General features: G+C 47.5%; 1 protein-coding gene across 1 annotated transcript in view; it reads right to left on the bottom strand.

The window, feature by feature from the left end:
* The window catches only part of hth (Meis homeobox homothorax), a 380,124-nt gene that overhangs the window by 140,733 nt on the left and 216,788 nt on the right, over nucleotides 1-22,603 (bottom strand). Inside the window, exon 9 of the mRNA XM_089590775.1 lies at nucleotides 17,282-17,392. Coding sequence (XP_089446901.1) covers nucleotides 17,282-17,392 — 111 coding nt within the window. The remainder of the gene's footprint in view (nucleotides 1-17,281; nucleotides 17,393-22,603) is intronic.

Raw genomic sequence — 22,603 nt, 5'->3', positions numbered from 1 at the left:
TCTTGTTAGCGCCCGGGCATAAAGATTCCGTGTAAGTTGGGTGCACGTGTGTTCGGGTTGCATGGGAGCTGCAGTCAAGACCGGAGATCGATTGCGAACGAGCGGGCGATGCTGCAAATGAGACGATGAGCGGCAAGAGAAATGATTTGGAAATTAATTTTCGGGGACGGCTCGGCTCACTTACGTGATCGTCGCGATGCTTGTCAGACAAATCTGGAACAATCGAATGGAAACACGATAAATTTAGCAACACCCGTACGGCCTTCATTCTCCGATTTTATTTGAAACAAAGCACAACTACGTACCAGTAATTAGTACGATATGATAGAGCACAACTCAAATACTTTTTTCTACGTTTTTCTATCGAATTAATTTCACGTTATTAGATTACAATTGTCGAGTTTCGTTGTAATGATACTCTTTTATTCAAAGATGCTTAATTTTATCAACATCGGATCACAAGTCTGATATTTTTTCTAACGTTCTACTTTAGTACGTCACCTCATAAATTAAGAAAAGCCAAATCCAGGGGAATACCTATTTCCACTTTGAAATATTGGCTACATTAACAGTGGCTGTTGTTGTCATTGTCCTACTATAGTGTTTTACTCATCTAAATGATAAACTTAGGTGTACGGAGACTAACTGTTACTACTTTATGTTGACAAAAAATTTCGTCTGATAAGTAGTGATAGGTACCAATTTGTACAGTACTACTTATACGGTGTATTTTTCATCAATCGTACAAAATTAGTTTGCATAGGTACAATGTGATGACGGTATGAGTCAGTAGTTTTAGTTTTTCAGAGGGAAAAAAGAGGTCCTATATGATAATAAAAAAAAGACAGAACGTCGCGGTCGATCGATCAGAGTCAGTGTCGAAAAAACCACACAGCTGGCAGGTATGCACCTATATCGGCATCACCACAACCACTGGGGTAGGAGGGTGGCACAGATCTCCGGGCCTCAGTCAGCGGGGAACGTGCGAAAAGTGCGAGCGCGTTATCGCGCGCTGATAAATCCCCGAGTCGAAGAGTAATGAGTCGCCATTACTCACCGGAGGAGGCCCGCATTGTATCCCCCCGCGTCGTCGGCGTCGAATCATCGCGAAGCACACGCGCGTGTCTGCAGTACGCCGAGGGGCGATGCGTGTGGGCACGAGTGTACCGTACACCAGCCGATGCGGAATGCATGAGTTCACGAAAAGCTCCGAGGGTTGATTGCTGTTTGTTTTTTTTTTTTTTTTTTTTTCTTTTTCCGCACGAGTTACTCACGCAAATGATCATCGTTGCAGAAGAGCAGCCTCCAGATGCGAGCTGTCGCCCGTTTTCCGCCTCTTTACACTTTGTACGTCGCATCGTTCGGTTTATACCCAAAGAACAAAGAAAGGGAAAAAAAAGGAGTTTCGCGTGCATTTATTCACTTTATTCGAATTTCCGTCGTCCACGTGTTGGAGCCCCACGAAGCGTCGTCGAGTGCACGTATAGGTAGAAGCAGAGTAAACGGCACGAGGCAATCCGACGTTGAGTGACACGCTCGTTTTATTGAGGCGCACGAGTCGTCGCGATCCACGTTTTCTCTCCGAATCAACCCCTCCCCCCTCGGAGCTATACTCACCCCCTACGGTACCACTACCTATACACTTCTGTAACCGTGTTACTATTGTACTTTGTACTTTCGCACAAAGAATCATAATAATATACATATGCACGTGCATGGTATACTTGAATGTCGCGCATCGAGTGACCCTGGTGTTCTACCATTTAAGCCCCATAGGTGTAGTCCGCTTTCCGATCTAATTACGCGCACTGGCTGTAATTCCATATGCAGGTACGAGTGGTGCTCGGATAATTTACCTGAAAAAAAAAAAAAAAAAAAAAAAAGACTCACAGTACCACGTACCCAACTCTAAACATCTGCCCTTGTATAACCGGGGTAGTGGAGGGTTGTTTTTCAACCAAACATGATTTTGTTCAAACATCGAGCCTAGCGATCGTGCAGAGATGGACGATGGTTGTATTACGCATTGCGGGAGAGAATATTTTATGTATAAGTAGATGGGGAGGAGGAAAAAAGTTCGCAGACTACACAAAGGGGAGAGAGATTGCAGGGACGAGAGTGTCTTACACGGGGCACACGTGTTTCGCGTCCGCGTGCGCTCTGGTGTGTATATAACGCAAGAGCCACGGCGCGTCGATACTCATATATGTATATATATATATATATGATACATCAGCGCAAGGAGGAGAGCTGCATCAAAAGAGAGGAAGAAAAAAACACCAAGAGGAAGAAAGGGAATCATCGGGGTTGGGGGGGAGGGGAGAAAGGAAGGATCCCGATGGGCTCTCCGAAGGCAGCATTCCATCAAACCGGCCTTCATCTCGCTTGTGTATGTGTGGGTATATATATATGGATACGCCTATCCTCCGGCTATATGTGCCCCTCTTCACTTTGATTCTCCTCTCTTTCTGTCTCCGTTCCTCTCGCGCCTCTCCACCGCGTGTTTATACACACACCCTATACCACCGCTGTACCGAGGACTCTTTTTTTTTTTCTTCATCTCTTTCTTTCTTTGCTTCAACTCTTTTCTTTTCAACGAAAGCGCAAGCCTGAAATGGGAACGCACGGCGCGAGAGCGAATCTAAATTCTCTGAAGGTGGAATTTCTCTGCTTCTATTTTTCATCCCAGTCCAACTCGTTGTCGTCGACGTATAGTCTCTTCTTCCATTTATTTTGATTTTTTTCTTTCTTTCTTTTTTTTGTTTTTGTTTTTGTTTTTTTTTCTCCTTCTTATTTTACCCTGCTGAGCGTCGATTTCTGTCTGCGAACCGAAGAAAGAGGTTTTCGCTCGGCCGAAAGATTTACGACGGATTTTGCCAGATGTTTTTATCGATTTTTACACCACGTACATTTATCAAGACATTATTTTTGCAAGGGAGGCTGCTCGTCTCTTTTTGTGATTTTCTACCGGCCCAGTTGCACCTCCGCAATGTTTGCAACCCTGTACACTCGCGCACGATTTTTACAAAAGACACGTAGGTATGTACAGAACGAAACAGTTGACGCGTGCCAAAGCCACATGTACATCGCGTAAAACAATTAGTACAATTGACATAGTGGATGCGTTTTTAGCCCAACGAAAATATAGTAGCTTCGGGAGCTTACAGAGCTAAAAAGGAGAAAAAAAAGTCGGTGTCGGGTGCGAGAAAAGGATGCGCGTAAGGGTCGGACGAGTCAGACAAAACAGCGACGTCATCGCCAGCCAACAACGAGCATTTCCACACTTGTCTTCGCATATATATATGCGCTTCTCAACATACTTGTACCAAAGCTCCTCAATTGGCCGGCTGAATTTACTCTGTTTACGTAAGCTTTGGTCGTTCCACTCGACCGTCGTAGTACACACGTGACAGATCACTAGTTGAAAGACTAAGCACGTGTGAAGTTAAGGGTGGTCAGGCTTGTTTTGTCTGAAACTTTACTCTGTGAGACTACTTATACGCACGAGTACTCGGTCGAGAATTGATTCGAAGCTAATGAATAGCACTGCACTAAAAAAAAGGCCCAATGAAGCAAGACATAAAAATGTTTATGTACCCAGAGAAACTTGGGAGATAATGAAAGCTTGAGAAAAAAAAGTTGCTCCTCAACAACTTAGTAATGATACAAGCGCGGGACGCAGCGTCGTAAATCACCCGGATCGGCCTCCCACTCTCACTGGAAAAAAAAAAAAAAAAAAAAAAAAAAAAACGATTAACTACCGAGTGGAGGAATTTTACGAGTCCCCGGAGAGGCCCATATGTTTTTCCGCACCGAAGGCAGCGGAATCAGCAGGGCCCGGAAGCGAAAAAATTGCGCAACGAGGGCACTGGCGGCGCGTGGACGAGATGACGACCTCGTAAATCACGGGGGCTCGGAGACCGCGGCGTATTAGCGCCCCGTTTTACGATGCACTTAGCGAGACGTACACTAGCCCGGCTTTCCCCTACGAGGGTCCGACGCTAAAAATTGAACGCCCCTCGAGAGCCCGCAAGGGTATACAACAATTAGGAACGAGATCCGCGCGCAACGCGTGTGTAGCGCCACTCGAGATACGCGCCTCTATAAATACACCCCCGGCTTTTTGAATCGGCTGACCGTTCGTTCGCGCGCATATCAACGATGCTGGGAAACAACGAGGGATTGTGAAAAAAAAAAAAAAAAAGAGACAAACTTCCACGTCCTGGCTCGAAGTTGCTTATCGGCCCATCGCGCCGTATACGCGAGCTCAGCGATGACGAAGACCGGGTGTAAGAGGTAAAGAGAAAGGGGGAAAAAATTTAACCGGCGATCTTTCCCAAAGATCACTCCACCGGAGAACAATGCGAGCTTATGTGTATACATATATGTATGATGTATATACTCGCCACCGTCGTAATTTGCGAGATCACTCGGTTGTGGTTGTACGTTTATACAGTTGGTGCACGCCCACGGTAGCCCCGTTGAGTATGTAAATGCTCCGGAGCACCTGCAGTGATAAATTGATTACCCCTACCAGCGCACCTTTCCCCCCCCCGCCCGTGTTACAAGGAAGCGCAGCTCTCTTTCTCACTTCCTCCGTAGCTTGTACGTAATGTATACAGAAGAGGAGGAGGAGTGCTCTCGCACCCTTTGGCAGTGTAATAAATACGTAATATCGATGCTTGCTCTTCGCGCGTTACTACCCCAGACGCGCTCGATGCGTGTATATACACATATGTACGTACATACACACCGGGGAGCGGAGGCAAGACATATTTCAAGCCAGACTCCGCTAATTAACGATGCATCTTTGATGCGCTCGTGTTCACTCGTTGCATGTGCACCAACAGCGTACACACGTTTATCGGGTATCTATCTCTCGCTGTATAATATGCGCGCCGAGCGATATTACGAGCACTCGAATAATTGATAAGTGTGATCGATGAACCAAGGCCGAGCGTCGAAGCGATCAATTACATTGCATCCTCTCGGAGTAAAAAAAAAAAAAAAAAAAAAAAAAGGGAAAAAGATCTTCCGCGCAATATTAACCAAACAAACAACCAGCCGTGCGTATACAATAGCACCAAAGTGACAGTCAAGGGTCTGGAGAGTTCGAGGTTGTGTTACCCGTCGAACACTCTTTCGAGGGAGGCCCAAAGGGAATAAATATACACGTACCCGCACTTACAACAGCACACGCGTCAACTCGGGCGACGCATTCCGCGCGGATCCGGCATTGTTTTCCTCCCAATCTGTCGGTGCGAGTCCTCGAGTCGAGTGCCATGGGGTTCTCTCCTGCCCACCCCTTCGGCCCCCCTGTTTGGGCTTCTCGACCACCTTCCCGCATGTATCAACACTATGGGGCTGGGGACCCCCCTTTTTTTTCTCATCTCTCGCCGCGGGTACAATAGCCCTTTCCAGCTACCCCCCTTCACGATTTCTTTTCTTCCGGCGTCCATTCTTGGGTGCGCACGGCTCCGACAATTAAACCCCTATTGACCTCCCGAAGCTCCGCGAGCTGGAAAAATTGCTCCGGTTGCTCGCTTTGTGCGGCTCGCCACGAGTGTTGCGATCCTTTGGCCGTGCAAGGGAATTAATTGGCTCTATCGGTAAGCCGTGAAGAACATTACTTTGCTTTCTTTCCTCCGTTATGCATAAAAACACCCTTTTTTTTTTTTGTTTTCTGCGAGTAGCGCTCCAGTGGGTATCATTGTACACTCCCGAGATGATGATTAAAACGAACTTTGTCCGCGAGATCTCGGAGATAAAGGGCTGCACGGCGCAACGAGCGCGTATACATAAATATACACCCTCGTGGAGCTTTGGAGCCGAGTTTTTATACACCCCGCGCGTAAACACGCGCTTCGTAACGATGAAGAGACGCTTTCGAGTGGACGACAACGAGGAGGAGGAGAAGCGGCCAGTGTATACCCAGAGAGGGAGGGGCATAAAAGTGCGGCTCGTGTTGCCGCTAATTAACGAGCACGGAGGTGTTGAAATCAAGTCGCAGTATTTCACGGGGTACCGCGAGCATCTTTCTCTCTCTTGCTTCCCGAAGGTGGTGGACGAGGAAGAAAAAAATAAAAACAAGCTCGGGAGGAGAGTGAGAAACAAGCCGGCCGCCAGATAAGGGGACACTCTCTCGTGCCGCCGCTCTCGACGTAATAATTTGTTTCGGGCCCCGCTACCTGTACGCCCCCCCCCCCTTCCCAGCTCATTTTGCTTTGCGGTTACGGGAAAGGCTAGCGCGACTCTATGTGGTACAGCCGATGATCAAATATTCAAATCACGAAGCTCACGCTCGCGGCGACGAGAACCATGGCAGTCCGGAGACAGATAAGAGCGGCGGTGCCCGTCGAATCAGATCTGGTTCGCACGCGTGACTGTACTCCGCTATTCCGAGTGCGCGGAGAGATCGGGAAAAAAAATCGGCCGACTCGTCGAGATAAACTCTCGGAACTAATGACTTCTCTGGAACTGGGAGCAAAAACAAAAAAACAAAAAAAAAATTTCCTGAGAATTGTGAGACTCGGACACTATTGGCGATCATCCTTCGCAAAATTTCACCGTATCTCATCGATCAGTGGTGAAACCTTTGGGACGAATGTACAAATCAGTAAAAATCGTTTATGATCGATGATCCCCTTGGTAAAATCAAAGCTCGCGCTTATACTCAAGATCACAACTTTGGAGATTAAACCGCGAGCCTTTGTCCTTCCATGTGCGATTTTTAATTCAAACGAGAGCCGCAGCCGAGGTCGCGCAGTGCAGTTTTAAGCCTCGAGATGAAAAATAGGGATGTGTCCGAAGGCCATGTATGACACGCGGTTCTTCGTCGCTGTGGATGGCAAAGCGTGGGTCCTTTTTTTCTCGTTCGCGAATTGAAGGAATTAAATGAGAAAAACACACTCCAAGGTTCTCATTGTGGACAGCAATGTGTGACAAACCGTAATCCTGTGAGTCACAATAAGGTTCGGGTTGTATTTGCTGTGCCCTCGGAAATATAATGTCAGTTGTGATTATTATGTAAAGACGTCCTGAGCGAGTCTGGGGCATGTAACTCTATTCGCACGTGGCACACCCACGTCAACAAACCCATGTATACGACGATCGAAAAAATCTGTAACCAAGCAAGCAGTAATTACATGCATTTTCGAGAGTGAGTAAGCCGACATCACGATAACCCAAAGTCAAGTAACGTCATGGCCCGTGGGGGCGCGTTATCCTCGAGTGCAATTACCTACAAGCGCCGTCGAACGATGTCAAACGAAACCGAGTCGGCGCATATATATAGCACACTCTTTCTCTCTTGAACTGTTGTAGGTATATATACGCGTATACAATGCACGAGAAGAGCCGTCTCTCATTGTTGTCGAGGATAAGAGAAGGGAGCCCCTTATTGTGCACCGACACAACAATAATTGCTCTAATGATCGCGTGCACCGCGACAAAAATGCCTCGTAATCGCGTACATGTACTCTATACGTGTATTCAAATGCACATACGTACCTATTGAGTACGAGAGAAAGAGAGAGAGGCTTTACATTGTGCGAGTGAGCGTCGCACCACTCGTGGATAAATATACGAGGTACAATGCACGTGTGCACAGTCGCCGTCTTCTCTGAGAGTAGGTACAAGCGGTACATGCAGTTGACGGGGAGAAGGAGGTAAGTATCATATACAGAGGCCTCGGACGAACGAGCGAGGCATACAACATCGCGAAGGCCACGACGGCGGTGAATACGAGTATACGCGCGATCTTTTATAAGTGAGCCTATATATATATATACTTACGAGCGGAAAATTTTTGCATACTCTTAACTCTCGTGGCAAACGCTTTGTATCTCTTGTTTTGAAAATTACTTTGTTTTATCGTCGCCTACAGTCCCTGCGGCAGATAATAGCGCGCACGAGGCTCTCCCTCGCACGCATTAGCTTATCAGCTCGCGAGAGCCTGTATTTTTAGAATACCCCGTACACCTACTCTCGGGCGTTTCGCAAGTCGATGAACGAAAAAAGCGCAAACGCGTCGATTACCTTTTTGCTCGCGCGCGTACATAACTTGTACTCTTTTTCACGGAGCGAATAAAACGCGGAGCGATAAAGTAGTCGAATTCATAACAAAGTTTTTCCCTCGGCCGTGCCCAGCCTGGAAAAACAATTTACCCTCGTGCGTCGATTGCAAAAACTACGCGAGTGAAAAATAAAACAAATATCCAGACGCAATTGAACGGACATCAAAGCCAAGCGCTTACAGGAGGAAAAAAAGAAAAACAGGCCGAAAAACCAAGGAAAATCGCCTGAAAACAAAACGAGGGGAAGGGAAAAAAAAAAAAATCAAGCGAGCATTGTGCAAAAACGAAGGGAGAACACAGAGAGGAGTTACGCAGAGAGAGAGAGAGAGAGAGAGTCGAGTGGCCAGGGTGGTTTTCTCCACAGCAGTGGAGAGGGAAAAAAGAGAGCCGAGAGAGCGTATATTCACACACGCGTACACACAGCTATACGTGCACGGGAGTCCTCAAAAAGCATATAATATATATATAGGGCGGTCACGCGGAGCCACCCTCTCTCCACGGAGTTTCCAAACCTTCCTCGCCCTGCAGACCCTGCAGCTGTCAAACGCAGCCAGAATCTTCTTCTGCTCGTGACAGCCTGGAAATGAAGAGAATGCTGCTGCTGCTGTTCCGTGCTCCTCCTTCCTCTGCCCCATCTCTCCGTGCGTGTGTGCGCGCCTGCCTTCGTGTGTACACACGACGAGTTTCGCACTTTGTACACCATCACCAGAGAGAGAGAGAGCCTCGTTCGTGATCTCTCCTTTCCCTTTCTTTTGATGAAAAGGGGGTGGGCGAATGTATATCTCTTTACCCCCTCCTCCCGCTCTCTTTCTCTTGGATTTAATCGTTTTGCTCGCGGATGCAATTATTTTCTTCTTTTTTCTTTTTCCCCCCTCCCCCCTCGGACCATCGGAGATTTACTTTAAGCGCTCGATTGTACTTTTATTGGCCGATGAGGGAGAAAATGAAATTGAGATTGAATGTAAAATTGATTATATACATGTGCAAGCGAGCCTCGGGTTTTTCTCATTTGAATGGCGTGCGCGTGCGGGGATGTTGGTTGCCTCGTTGTTTACGACTCTTGCTATCATTATTACTACTAATGTTTAGTACATTTTTCTATATTGTTTTTTTATACTCCACTTGCGTAATGCTTCCTTCGTTTTGTTCTCTTGTAAATATACTACTCGTGTAAGTACGCCGCATTTCAATGATCGCGAGGGCACTGGTGTACAGTTTCGCAATTCAGTAGCCGCGTGGAGCTGCGGCTGCGTTAAAGAGAAAAAAAAAAAGAGGAAACAAACGTGCGTCCCATAAAAATCGAAGAGCGCTCTCAGCCCCCCCGCGGAGACTAGAAAAGCCAGAAAGAGTGAAATTTAAATTGGAAGCGCCCACGGACTTTATGGCACTTTCTGTTACGTTTCGCAACTTTCCGCGGCCCGGCAGTGCGCGACAGAGTGAATTTCGTTGTCTAGTTTGCGAAATAATTGATTACCATTGCCAAGAACAATAGAGAAACCTGCACTCGGGAGAGTATACCAGCGTCCCCGAAAGTTCCGCAAACATTTACACGTGTAAAAATGCAAATTTAAAAACATTGTGCTTCTCGGCCGTATGATTGCAGTCGCGTTTAACTATGCAGAGGGGGAAAAAATCTGCGGTAGTTGAGTTTAACTTTAGGGGCTTGTAAATAATCGAGTCCACCATTATGCGCGCAGGCATAAAAATCCAGAAATTTCATCGAAGCTGTATACAGCGAAAGAGCCGCGTTATAAATTGTCACGTACGAGAGCGGTACTTTCGAGAAAAATTACTCGAGGCAACAGCTGCTAAGTAAAGTACGAAGCGAACGAAGTGCGCACAGCGTGACGGACCGCGCGCCCTGGCTCGGGGTGTGAATTTCATATCGCCCGGCTGATATTGCATCGGATACATGTGTGGGAAGTACCTGTACGTAGTATGCGCGGGAGTAAGGGAGAGTCGAGTGGAAATCTCAGACGGCAAGTACAAAGAGCCCTTTGTCGTGAAAATTTCGAGTCTATGGAGCTGTACGGAGTCAGCGTGCAAAGAGAGAGAGAGAGAGAGAGAGACCCCCGCGTTATATACACCGACGTGTAAGAGTAATCGCTGTCCCGTACGTAAATGCAGAAAGTTCTCTTTGGGAGAGTTAAAAAGTATATTAAAAAGAGAGAGGGAACAAAAAAAAAAAATTTAATTCACCCCGGAAGGTACGTAATACGTGGAGGGGGGGGGGTGGGGAGGTCGCCCATTTTCAATTTCCTCCGAACCGGAGAATGCCTTCTTTTATTCCGCGCCAGGTGTGGGCACATACACGCGGAGACAAGAGCGCGATTGTAAATTCAAAACGCGCGTAAAACAAACAGCATATGCGAGAAAAGGTTGTGTATACTCTCGCGTTTTTTTGCGTGTAAGTACATATCATATACCCACTTCGAAACGCGCGCGCAGACGAGAGATAGAAAAGAGGGTGTGTATACCGTGAAAAAGAGATGGAGGATCCGGAACGCAGATGCACCGACGGCTGTTTAATATCAGAGCCGCGCGCGGGATACACGTAGTATAAGTATATAGGTGTACAGCTCTCAGAGACACATTTCACTAATATTGCACAGAAGCGGGAAGCGGAAGGAGACAAAGCGAACGGGCGAGAGCAGAGTCGGTCTCTCTTTATCTATACACACGAGACACCAGTCGCGCGTACGAGCCCTACTACATGTACACGCATACCTCAGGGCGCATTAATATATATTCAGCGCGTATGAATATTACGCCGGGGCAAAAGCGTGCACCAACCACGTATATAATATACAACGTGTGCAGTACAAGGGGGAGAGTAGAGGGGGGGGGGAAAGCGAGGGAGAGAAACATAGAACGCAAGACTGTGGCCACGTGTGTATATATAATACTAAAGCATTGTGTGCCTATGTATGTATACCTTTTTTTCTCTCTCGCGGTGAAATCTGCGCGCCGGTTCTCATTGTTCCGCGACCGACGGGGCTCATCATATCCGTGTGCGTAGGTATATACACACCGTGGCACGCCAGAACTCCGGAACTATATTCCACCACCCTCCCCCGGTCCCCGAGCGAAGAACTAATGAATATATATATATATATATCCCTCCGTAGCCCGGCTCTTTCTTTCTCGCGCTTCATCTCTGCACCTCGTCCCTCTCGTTTCACATCCGCGCTTATCGGCTCCCTCAGCTCCGCATTGTATTTAATATGCACGTGTACATGGACGACACATAATACACCTCTCTCTGTTCGAGTTTGCGGGGGGATTGGCGAACGGAGCCTTGTAATGCGATATCGAATCGGAGACGGGCAGCGGTATAGGTTTTTGCCGCGATAAGCCGGTAATCCTCGACTTTCGGGGGGGGGGGCAAAATAATTGCGGAATCGCAAGGATCGAGGAAGCGAACTAGCGTCTCATCGGAGGCGGGGAAAATAAAGGACTGTCCCTCGGCCGGGCGGAATTCCGAGGGGGTCTCCCGACACAATGTTGGCCCTCGACATCGCTCAAACGTTGATAAAATCGCGGACGACTGCAGGCATCCGAGGGAACATCGAAAAATCCCAGGGGGGGGGGTGAGCAAGGGAATATTATCCCCGAGTGCGCGTGAGAGGGACTCGAGTCAAAGGTGCCGGAGAGGACGCGTGCGTGAGAAGCGCGCGTGTCCGCTCGCATGGACACGAGAGCCGTCGTCGTCGAAGAGGAGGAACGAGAGAGAGGAGGAGAAAGAAAACGCATGCGGCGGTCAAAGGAAGAGGAGCATCGCGGGGAGGGAGAGAGAGGCCCCGCGGTGATGGATCGTCCAATCAGTGCCGCAAGATGGAGCACGCCACCAGAAACGAGCAGAGGGGCCCGTGTGCGTGAGTGCGCGAGCCTGTAATGTATAATGTCCAACGGGTTGCACACACGCTGTACATGTATATAAAGAGAGGAGTAGAGAGCAAGGGGTCACGGTCGGGTTGTTCGACGCTAATCGAAGAGGTGTTCACCTCCTCTGGCGCATATCGGGCGACAGGCGAGGGGCTGAGGAGGAATTCTCCACGTGCGGTTTGTCTTTTGCTTTTTTGCGTCGAGCTTTTTCTCGGGCTGCCCGTCACACTCTTGAAACACGCATCGATGCAAAGTTCTCATGCACGAGCGTTTCGGGTTATACTATTTTTTTTCTCTTAAAACAACGACAGGGAACTTTTTTTTTTCTGGTCATAGGTCATTGTCAGGCGTTTGTTTAAGAGTTTTTTTACCCAAGAGATCGAATGGATGCGATAATACTATCGTTAACTGTGCAGGTGTTATCCAGCACGACTCTGAATTCATATTATTTTTTGGTCTTCACCGAGACGTATTTGGATTGGACATGGTAAAATTCAGAGATATGTAATTTAATTCGACAGGTGCTACGATGAAAAATTCGAGCAGTTACAAAAAAAAAATATTTTTAGTAAACACTATAGTAAAAAAAACACAGTTTATAGTGATGAGATTTTATTGCTTCAATAAACATTGTTTTCAGTCATATAAACTTACACGGCTTCTAATTCATCATGACAGGTATATACTTGTGTTCCTCAACCGATTGAACCATTATAACCGTCCAATGATTAGATCTTTCCTAACTACTTGTGAATAGAAATTTCAATACGTCGACTTTCCGATGATAAGAATTTTCATGAACAAACCATCCGTTGCAAATGTAAAAGCTCCTCAATTTTTTTTTCCTTGTTTTACTTGGGTGAGGAATGTAAGAGAAGACCCTTATTTACTTGTATTTTGTTACAAACTAAACCAATGGAATAACGCTGATCTTCCGTACTGGGGAAAAACAAAAAGCACCGCTCGCAGGTTTACCTCAAAGTACGCAGATACAGTGCCAGCACGAGGGACAGAGAGGGAGGGGGGGGGGGGTAAAAGGCGCGCGGGGAATCGACAGAGACAGGGCCCGAAACCGCAGCAGTATCTCTCCACTCTCGGCGCTTCGGGTCCCGCGTGCTCCTGCAGCTGCAGGTATGTGTGTGTGTGTATACACGCAAGTTCGAGGTGGCGCGCGAAACTTGCGGTTTTGACCGAGAGGGGCGGCAGGAGGAGGAGGAAGAACCTGAGACGAACACACATCTCTCAGGGCGAGGGGGAGACCTTCCCCAAACAATGCTAATAAATCTATCGGGGAGGCCGTCGCGGTGGCGGTTCGCTGCCGAACTTCCGTTTTCCCGCTCTGTGTCTTTCGATCTCCCTTCCCTCCCATCGATGCGAAATGGAAAACTTTAGAAATTGATCGATCGCCCGCCCAGGTATACATACACGTGGCTCCAACTTTGCTAACCGGTTGCTCGTGGGGGGGTGGAAATTTGGTCGTTGGTTTGTATGGGATACTTTTGATGCACCAGTGCATCGCTCGATCGAGTCTTACTCCGGCATATAGCTCGGCCGCACTTTTCTATAAATAGACGTTTATCCGCGTGCGCGTCCCGAGTGTTTGCGAAACGCGTCTGACCGCCAATCTACCGTATCTACTGGCACGGAAATGTCGATGATTTTTTTTTTTTTTTTCATTTTCACGCGGAATCGGTTGAAAATATAAAAATCGGCTCTTTGAAAGATAAGCCTCGGCTGGTATTTCGAGAGTGACAAGCGATGAGAAAACTTTCCAGCTTATTCTGGTATTCATATACGGAAGCGCGGCACAATTTCTCCAGCGATAACAAGCATGTTCGAGTCGCGAGAAGAGGTACGGGGAGAGAGAGAGGGACGAAGCGCATCGGAATAAAAGGAACGGAGACGCGCATACGGATTATTTCCAGCGCTCTGTTGGGGTTTTTTTTTTCCGAGCTCTAACCACATAATTCTTTGGCCAGAGAGAGGGCCGGTGCTGTTTTGAAAGCAAGCGCTGACACTTTAAAGGGAAAAGCGAAAGACACGGAAAACGAGCGAGAGCAGCAGCACAGACAGAAAAGGGAGGGAGAGCGGCTAACAATGGCCGCCAACCAAAACATCCGATAAATCTAACCGGGCCCGGACCTCAAGCCCCGAGGGGTTTTAAACTCTCTTTCTCTCTTTCGTACACGTATCCCCGTACATCTGCGCGTGTGCGTGTTACAAACACGGGCAAACTCTTTCACCTCCCCCTTTGCTCCGAAAACCGAGAACGCGGCTTGTGCAACCCTTACATTAAAGTCAGAGCTCAATGTCGAGTGAGAGACCGAGAGCGGGGGTGGCTGCCGAGAGGGGACGGGGAAAAACGGTGGTTGGCTTTTCTGTGTATGGGTATATAGGTGCATGCCTGGTATGGTGAGGGGGGTGGAGACCTCCACGTGATGGGTGAGGGTAGGTATTCACGAAAAGCAGCTATAACGGACCAAGGGATTATTTCTGACTCTTTTTTTCTGCCGGACATTTGCATGTATGGTTTTGGCATTTAACAAATGAAGCGGAAAAAAGGGAGAATGGTATATATACCCAGCTACTGTCTCTTTTGGGAAAAGGTGTCTCTTAACTTTTGAAGTGAGTCACGTAAAAAAAAAAAAAAAAAAAAAAAAAAGATAGCGGAAATTGAAATACGATTCCTTGCCGGGTGGATAAAATCCACGATATACGGGGCCAAAAAACACGAAACAGGCATTTGATTTTAATAAGTCGGAATGACGAGGGGATACAGCCGTGCGACTCTTAAGGCGATTTTAACCCCAGCGGATTTTCCAGCCTGCGAGGGACAGGAGTTTCAAAGGGGCTGTACGTATACACGAAGAGAGAAACGAGATAGGTACACGCGAACACCGCTTCCTAATATCCCTCGGTTGCGACATGACTCAAGTCCCGCTTGTGGTGGTAACGAGATATTCCCCGGTCACTCTGGTTTTCGTCGAAAATTCCGTGAATTTGGACGCGGTCACGGGGTAATTCGTTTTGCGACCTCGTGCGCCCTCTCGTCTTTTTTCCGTATTAAACATTCAGCAGAGCTCCGAGGGGAGGAGGCAGCGGTGCGTGTCCGAGGCCGGACCGCAAATTGTTTCGTAATTTTTCGATCCTGCCCCAAATAAATAATACAACGGCGTAGGCACACCATCGCTCGAGAGGCCACTTTGCGATCCGAGAATTTTGCTCTATGAAAAATTCATAAAAATAACCCGGTTGGGAGCCAGATGGTACGTCGCGTGATCGGTAATGCTATTGAGCTACCGTAAATAAATAATTTTTGTTTTTGTTCTTTTGTTACTTAGCCAACGAACCAATATGAATAATGTATCGAGCCGTTGATTGGGTTCGACCAAATGTACAGGTATGGATTACCATTAACGAGCTGGTGATTCTTTACCAAAATAAATAATAACAGCCACGGAATAAGGTACAGAAGCCTGAGACGGGACTATTCAGGGACCACCAACAAGAAACAAGATGAAAAAATCGTAGTTAATCAGTCATCCCGATCGAGGCAGAGCAGCATCAGCATGACAAGGAAAAAAAAAAAAAAAAAAAAGTTTACACGCTCGTGCATGCACATTTGCTTATCGATTGCCTCGAATCGCAAGGTCAGTCTGCCGGACACCAAGTGACTCCCACGTGACGTCAGTAGAGCATAAAAAAAAGATGGTAACATCATCATCATCCTTGGCACTCGCTTCTCTTGGACCCTCGACGGAATATAAATGTAAATCCATCCAACATTTGCACGATGATCGAGGCGTCGGGGAGAGTCAGATATGGTGGCACCATCGCGGAATCCCTCTTTACTCCATATTCTTCGGGGTCTCGTATCTTACACTCGCGCTCCACCTCCCACCTTCCGACTGCGGGGAGAAGAGCATCGGTGATGGTGCGTCGAATAAGAAAAGGCAAGCGCGAGAGAAGAAGAGTGCGATATTCCGCGGATGGAAGAGGAGCAGAGAGAGAGAGAGAGAGAGAAGCAGGTTACCGTGGGGGGAAGGGAGAGAGACGGAGCGAGAGGAGCCGGCTGCCATGGTTACCGTCACACTCCCGCCTCGGCTCGTTGCCATGGATACCTACTTCACTTGCAGCTAACCTTTCCCAGAGTACATGTGGGAGACGGAGCTCTGCCGCGCGCGCACGCTCGTCTTTCCCTCCGCGAGATACGGGGAGAGAGGGAGCGATGCATCTCTGACGCTCGGCGGCGCATGATGGAGAAGTGGTAAAAGGAGTAAAAGAGAGAAATGAGACGGGACTACGTGTACCCCCGCTATTTTTTTTCTTTTACTCTTTATCGTTTATGTTGTTCGTTTACCTCCTGCCAAACGGCTATGCATCGATACTCGGGATGAGAGGGACACTTGGACTTGGGCTGCATATGAAAAGGAAAAACTTTAGTTTCAAAGGGTCAATCAAACGGAAAACTGGTCAATCCAACTTTATGATAAAAAAAAGGTACGACTCGATTATCAAGAGAACGGAAACTCTTAACCGCAACGATTCAGCACTCAATGGAGCATAGCTGCCAAAGTCAGTAGAAAAAAAAAAAAAAAAAAAAAAAAACATTCAAGTTGATTTAACAACAAACAAGGCATCTGTGCAGTAGCATCGGATCCCGTTCGCACGTACAAAGCACCTAAATCAAGCAAACACGAGATAAACACACACACACGCGCAACTCCAGTCCAACTCTGATCAACACTGCGAGAAATCGCAAGATTAACGCACCCGTACGAGCGCGAGGTGCGCTCCGCGATTGGTCGACGCTCGCGTATCAATATTTGTTCGACGCCGCGAACGTGCACTCTCTTGCGAGACGCGTTGTATATATGCACGTAGGTATGCGCTAATGCGCGCACGCATATCTTCATGTACACACAAGCGGACGCTCCACCCATCATCAGACAGAGTGACGTTTCGTTTGGCTGTATGCACGCGGATGCAGAGTGATTGCCGTGATAATGATGCAAAGGGGGAGTCGTGCTGCTTATGCACGCAAACTAACTTTACGAGCGTTATCATCGTTCGCGAGATACTCGTTCTTTTTTTATGCTTCAGGATTTTTGCAATGAGCACGGAAAACTTTGGCACTTTTCATTTGATTCGTGCTTCAACGTAAGAGCAAGAATCAATGCCTATTGTTATTATGCGACTACGACTGTGTACACATCGAACTGAATTTGATATTCGGGAAGCAGAGTACCGTGAAATTATCTAAATCCATATTTTTGTGTACAGGCAATAATAAGTAATATAAGTGAAAAATTGTTTGTTACCTGGACTGCCGAGGAAAACCGAAGAGTAGAGAACACCCCGTCGTGCGTCGTTTGCCACTCTTTGCGCGTCTGGTGGCGAATTCCAGTCCCGCGGACGTTGACACCATTTACCTGAAACAAAGACAAAAAAAAAACACCATTACTTATGTCTTCTACCGCGCAACACCATGACACGGATGAATCGAAAAAAATCTTTAACCAGCAAAAATGCATTGATCATGATTTTACAAAATGTATCGATCACCTCACGTCTTTCTCTTTCATCCATTAAAAAAACACTTGTACGTAATACACGCGCTAGACGCAGTAAAAAGAGATTTACCGATCTTTCTGTGCGCCTACTGCCTCCACCTTTTTTTTATGCCTCTAATGTAGAAACAATGTTGTTTCGAAGCGTGTAACTGGGGAAGATTCTTTGGTTAGGCTGGTCACGTATAGGCACACGACCGCACTGGCCTCGTACAGAGGGACATGCTCCATTAATGGCAAGTGCCTGTGTGGGTCGATCGTAAAGGTGCTAGAGCCAGTAAATCAAATTCCCGGTAAGGTGCACAAGCAGCGCGTCTGTTAACTCCAAACAGTTACTGCCTCCATTGTACGTATGGCGTGGAACTTTAGATACAAAAAGATATAGAGAATAAAGCCTGAGCTCGCTTCTTGAAAGCCTACAACGCGAGTTGTTACGACACGCTTTGTTGTCCTTAAGGTATTTTTCCAGCCTAATTTTTGACCAAAGAAAACTTTCATCTCAGAGGATTCTTATAAGTAAGTGGGTAATATGCTGCTATCTGCGGTTTTTTTTTTCTGTAAAATTTTACGGATGGGCCAGCCTGCACGTACTTTTTTTCCCCCTCGTGCAAGAGCAAACAGGTTATCTAATTATTGAATACAATTTATCACCGGGGGGTTGAAATTACACGTGAAGGAACGAAGCAACAATCAAAACGTAGCGAACGAAACTCGGAGCCGGCGCGTGATTGCAGCCGATTATTTACTGCGAGCCGATCGAAAGGAAATCGGCGCCGATCGCTTTGCATCGCTCGCACCAGAAACACACCCGTCGTCAAATTACACGTTTTCTCGATAAAACGTTCACGAGGGGGAAGAGAGACGGGTTGAATGAAGTAAAAAAAAAAAAAAAACATAACAATCAAGTTCTTAATTGTCAGCAGCGCGATTTTATCTCTCGCGTGAGGAGCCTCTCTCTCCCGGCTTATTACACTTTTTTTTCGCGCAGCCCTTTTTTCGTACTCTCAACGCGCGCGATCTCGCACAACTACGTGCACCAAACGCCGGGGCAGATGAGCCATGGGGAGACCAGGGAAAAGAAAGTACGCGGAATAAATCGTGCAATTACATTAATTGGATAAGTGCGGCGACGGACGCGCCGGAGGAACGCGCTATCCGCGCCGATCTCATCACACACGCGCGTGCTTTTTCCTCTCTCTCTCTCTCGGGGCAGTTAACCAAAGCGAGCGTGTACGTGTCCCGAACGGGGTACATAGAGGAGAGCGAGGAGATAGCTTGGGCATTTTTGCGATAATAGCTCTGAAACGCTCGACGACGAAGCTTTCGCTGACTCGCAAAATTTAAATGATTTATTCAACTACTTTTTGGTTTTTCTACCCCAAATGTCTTTATAGGTAGGGTGCATCGGTTGGACTGTGAAAAGTGTACGTTAGAGGTATACCGAGTGTGGCTCTTACAGTAAATACATAACGGTTTGAAACACTGTTACGCGCGTTATTAAATTTAAACTCAATAGCCTGGGACTTGCTTTCGCGAGATACGGATATATTATTTCTGAGTACAAACGAGTTGCGTAAATTACAAAATTGTAACGAGTACAATACGCTCGTCCGGAAATTTCAAGGGACTACAGTTGAGATTACGAAAGCGCGATACGCACAGTCGCGTTCGTTGTTAAATTAGACATCGTCAAACCGCGTATTATTAACCATCCTCGGGAATCGACGCGAGTTTCGCGGACAAGATGTCTATTCGAGACGCAATAGATTACGTTGTACAACGCTTGGTCGAAATTAGACGCTCGTTGCGCAATGTCGCGCAGGTATTTCGGTAAGTAATCGCACAATGGCCGCAAATGTAAGTTTATTCCGGCGATATTGCGACGCAAAACCAACAATGGGGACAAAAATAAGTACAATTCTCCGTCTGAACTTCCCCATTTCTGTAACGCAAACATTACGAATTCCGCGAGTTCCGTGTATATGATTTACCGCGGGCGAGAGCGAGCTTGACATTACCAAAAAAAAAAAAAAAAAAAAAAACGGAAAAAAAGAACCAATTCGAGGTGTATACACACGAGGCAAGCTATGCCGCACAGCAATTTTCCAGATGTGGAAATAGGGAGAGAGGTATCTACTTTATTTCCAAGACGAGAGAGGAGGAGGAGGATCCCGGCACCCGTGCACGGTAGAACGGGCCGAGGGTAAGCCGCGCACCGAAGTAATTTCACACGGGATGGCGTGTAACGTGCGAGGGAGATCCGCTCCCCCGGAAGAAAGAAGGACGACGACGAGGAAGGAGCGGAGTCTTATCTCGGGGAATGCAATATCCCCTTGCACCCCTCCCGGCGTGGCGAAAATTATATTCTCGAAAAGCAGAAAATTGCTTTTCTTCGACGAATTCGGAATTTCGCGCCCTATCGAGCCGTGCTTCCACCCTCGCAGCCGTAAAAATACCCCCGCGAAATTACACTTCCGTCGCACCGTATACGTCCCCACTTTTCCACCATACGTAGCGCGGTTCGTTTTTAATTTCCCATTAGCGCCCCGGAGCTTGCATCCGCCACCTCGTGGATGTAATAGCCCTCCTCCTCCGCGTGGCTAATCGACACGGAGAGTCATCGAATATCGATTCGACGAGTAACCCGCCTCTCGACGCGACCCATCAATTATCGCCGACTCACCGGGACGATTTTCCCTCCCACTCGCCAAGAAAACGAAAATCAAACCCAACAGGCGCTTTTGCCTCGTCCTGCGGATGAGGAAGCAGCTAAGCAATAAAAACCGGCTGCGTTTATCGGAGGGTGATTAGCAGAGGAGGAGCGAGCCAACTATACGTACAGCCGCGGAGGAAAGGGGGGCCGGCAATTTGGTGGCCGAAAGCTCAAAAGGCGAGCATCGAGAGAGAGTCGCGTGCTCGTACACGCACACGTATATATATATATAGGAGCGGTGTACGGCAATTCGGGGAATAACGGAGGGAGCGTTTGCCCCTTTTATTCCCTCTCCATGGGGATCACTGTAATTATACTAATGGCAATGGTTTGTAGGCCGGCCGGTGGCGCGTATATATAGGGTCCGTGTGACGAGTGCTCTAATGTCGGGGTATCGAGCGAATGACTGGTCAATTCGGGGGAGACTTTTTAAAGACCGTATACAGCGCAGGTGAGACGAGGAGTTATCGCGTTTACTTTTTTTTTATTAAATGATTACTGTGATTCCGGATCTCGGTACGCGTGTAATAAAGGTAATGGCCCGGTTGGCTAACGATCCACCCAACACACACCCACGAGGCGTGTCGTTACGCAAATGCCCGCGGTTACTTTTAACTTGCCACCATGCATTTTCTTCGACAACAAATGACATCACGTCGAATTAATAATCCACTCTGTTTGTACATGTATTAATCGCGAGTGCATTACCTATACATTTTATATTTCTATTCGAGCCCTCATCCCTAACTACTTACACGTTTACGTACAGATGTACGGATGGTCGTATAGCTCTCTCTACTCATTTCAATAATGGCATCGATGAAAAATTCAGGCAATATCCATACACGTGCAGCTACACACCCTCATTAAAAATATCGCGAATCGCGAGCAATACAATGCAAGCATGTAATTTGCATAATAGAGCTCTCTCTCTCTCTCTTTCTGACCATTTGTAAGTAGGTATACGTGGATGACGTATGGGTGCGTGGCACTAAAAGGCAATACCGAACGAGAACTGCTCAATCCCAGCTCTTACATTGTATACTTACAGCCAAGTCTTGTGAATGAATTACCTATATGTGTAACATATGTATGCTCGTTCTACATGAGTGTGCCTGTAAATATACACATGTATTGTGTAACACCTTCGCCTCCCGATAAACAATGCCTTGACGGGGGATCATTTCGGGTGTTGTCAAACAATCGAGCTCGCGGCTGTATTTCAACGTTACAAAACACACACACACACACACGCAGACAGACGGCAAAAGGGGTCGAGAACGAAACAGGCATCGTCGTCCTCGCAGTCGTCGTCTGCGCGTATACCTGCAGGGCTTTGAAACACGACGTTTTCACGCAGCATCGGAGAGAGAGAGAGAAGAGGAGCCCGGGAGATTTATAGCCTCACGGAGACAGGGTGTAATCATACGCATCGGCCCCATCAACCCCGTAACTCTGATTTACCGTGGGAATTTTAAAAGTCGTTTCGATTTCTCTCCTCTCTCTCTCTCTCCCTTCCTTCCCGTGTATATATCTCTGTATACACGTCGTGTACCGTGCTTGGATGTAGATAGTCGAGAAGGATTCCTCACGCAACGCCCGTATACACATCCCCTTCGTGCGGTCCGCACAGCAGAGGGGATATGCCAGACGCGCTGTTTGCTCGCACCCTTTTTTTCTCCGGCCATATCTCGTCCTGTGCCTCTTATTCGCAGAGGTGAGATGGTAATCTAAGGCGATACGTGTCGATCCAAAGACAACGGGAGGATGCACGTGCCAAACGATGACGAGGCTGGAGATGTAGATTTCTCAGTTGAGGTGTCCACACCACCCACGCGTGCGTATACCAATCAAGGGACCGAAAATTAATTGTAAAAGACCGATGTTCTTAAAAAGTTGACGGACATGTTGTATAGGTGTACGAGAAGTAGATGCGGTTGGCCAGCTATGACGACGGGCGACGTTACGATCGCCGGCGCGCGGCCCCGCGTCGGGGTTCCGGCATCACTTCTCGTCACCAGCGTCGTTTATTTTTGCGCCCGTAGCATAAACTCACCCCCCCCCCCCGTGCGACAGTTATAAATTGAAACGTGATTCGACGGACGCGGGTTAGCTTCACTCCTACGCGCCTCGGGATGCTTTTACTTCTCGGTGTATCATCTCCCTGTGTGTATGTGTATGGTGTAACGCCAAACTTAGAGTCTCGCGATAGTGCTGACGATGCATGAGCGACGAAGACGGAGACGACGGAGCGTGTCGTCTAGTATATTTTCATCTTTGTTACTTCTCTCGGCGCGCGTCTTTGCGAGGGTACATTTTTTTTCTTTTATTTTGTTCGTGCCACTGTCGCTACTGTACAC

The sequence above is a fragment of the Copidosoma floridanum genome, unplaced genomic scaffold, assembly GCF_036245765.1.
Source record: "Copidosoma floridanum isolate Cflo_tuat_1 unplaced genomic scaffold, Cflo_Japanese_pri ptg000013l, whole genome shotgun sequence".
NCBI lineage: Eukaryota > Metazoa > Arthropoda > Insecta > Hymenoptera > Encyrtidae > Copidosoma > Copidosoma floridanum.
Note: the sequence above shows the minus strand (reverse complement) of the source record. Positions and strands in the feature narration are given on the sequence as shown.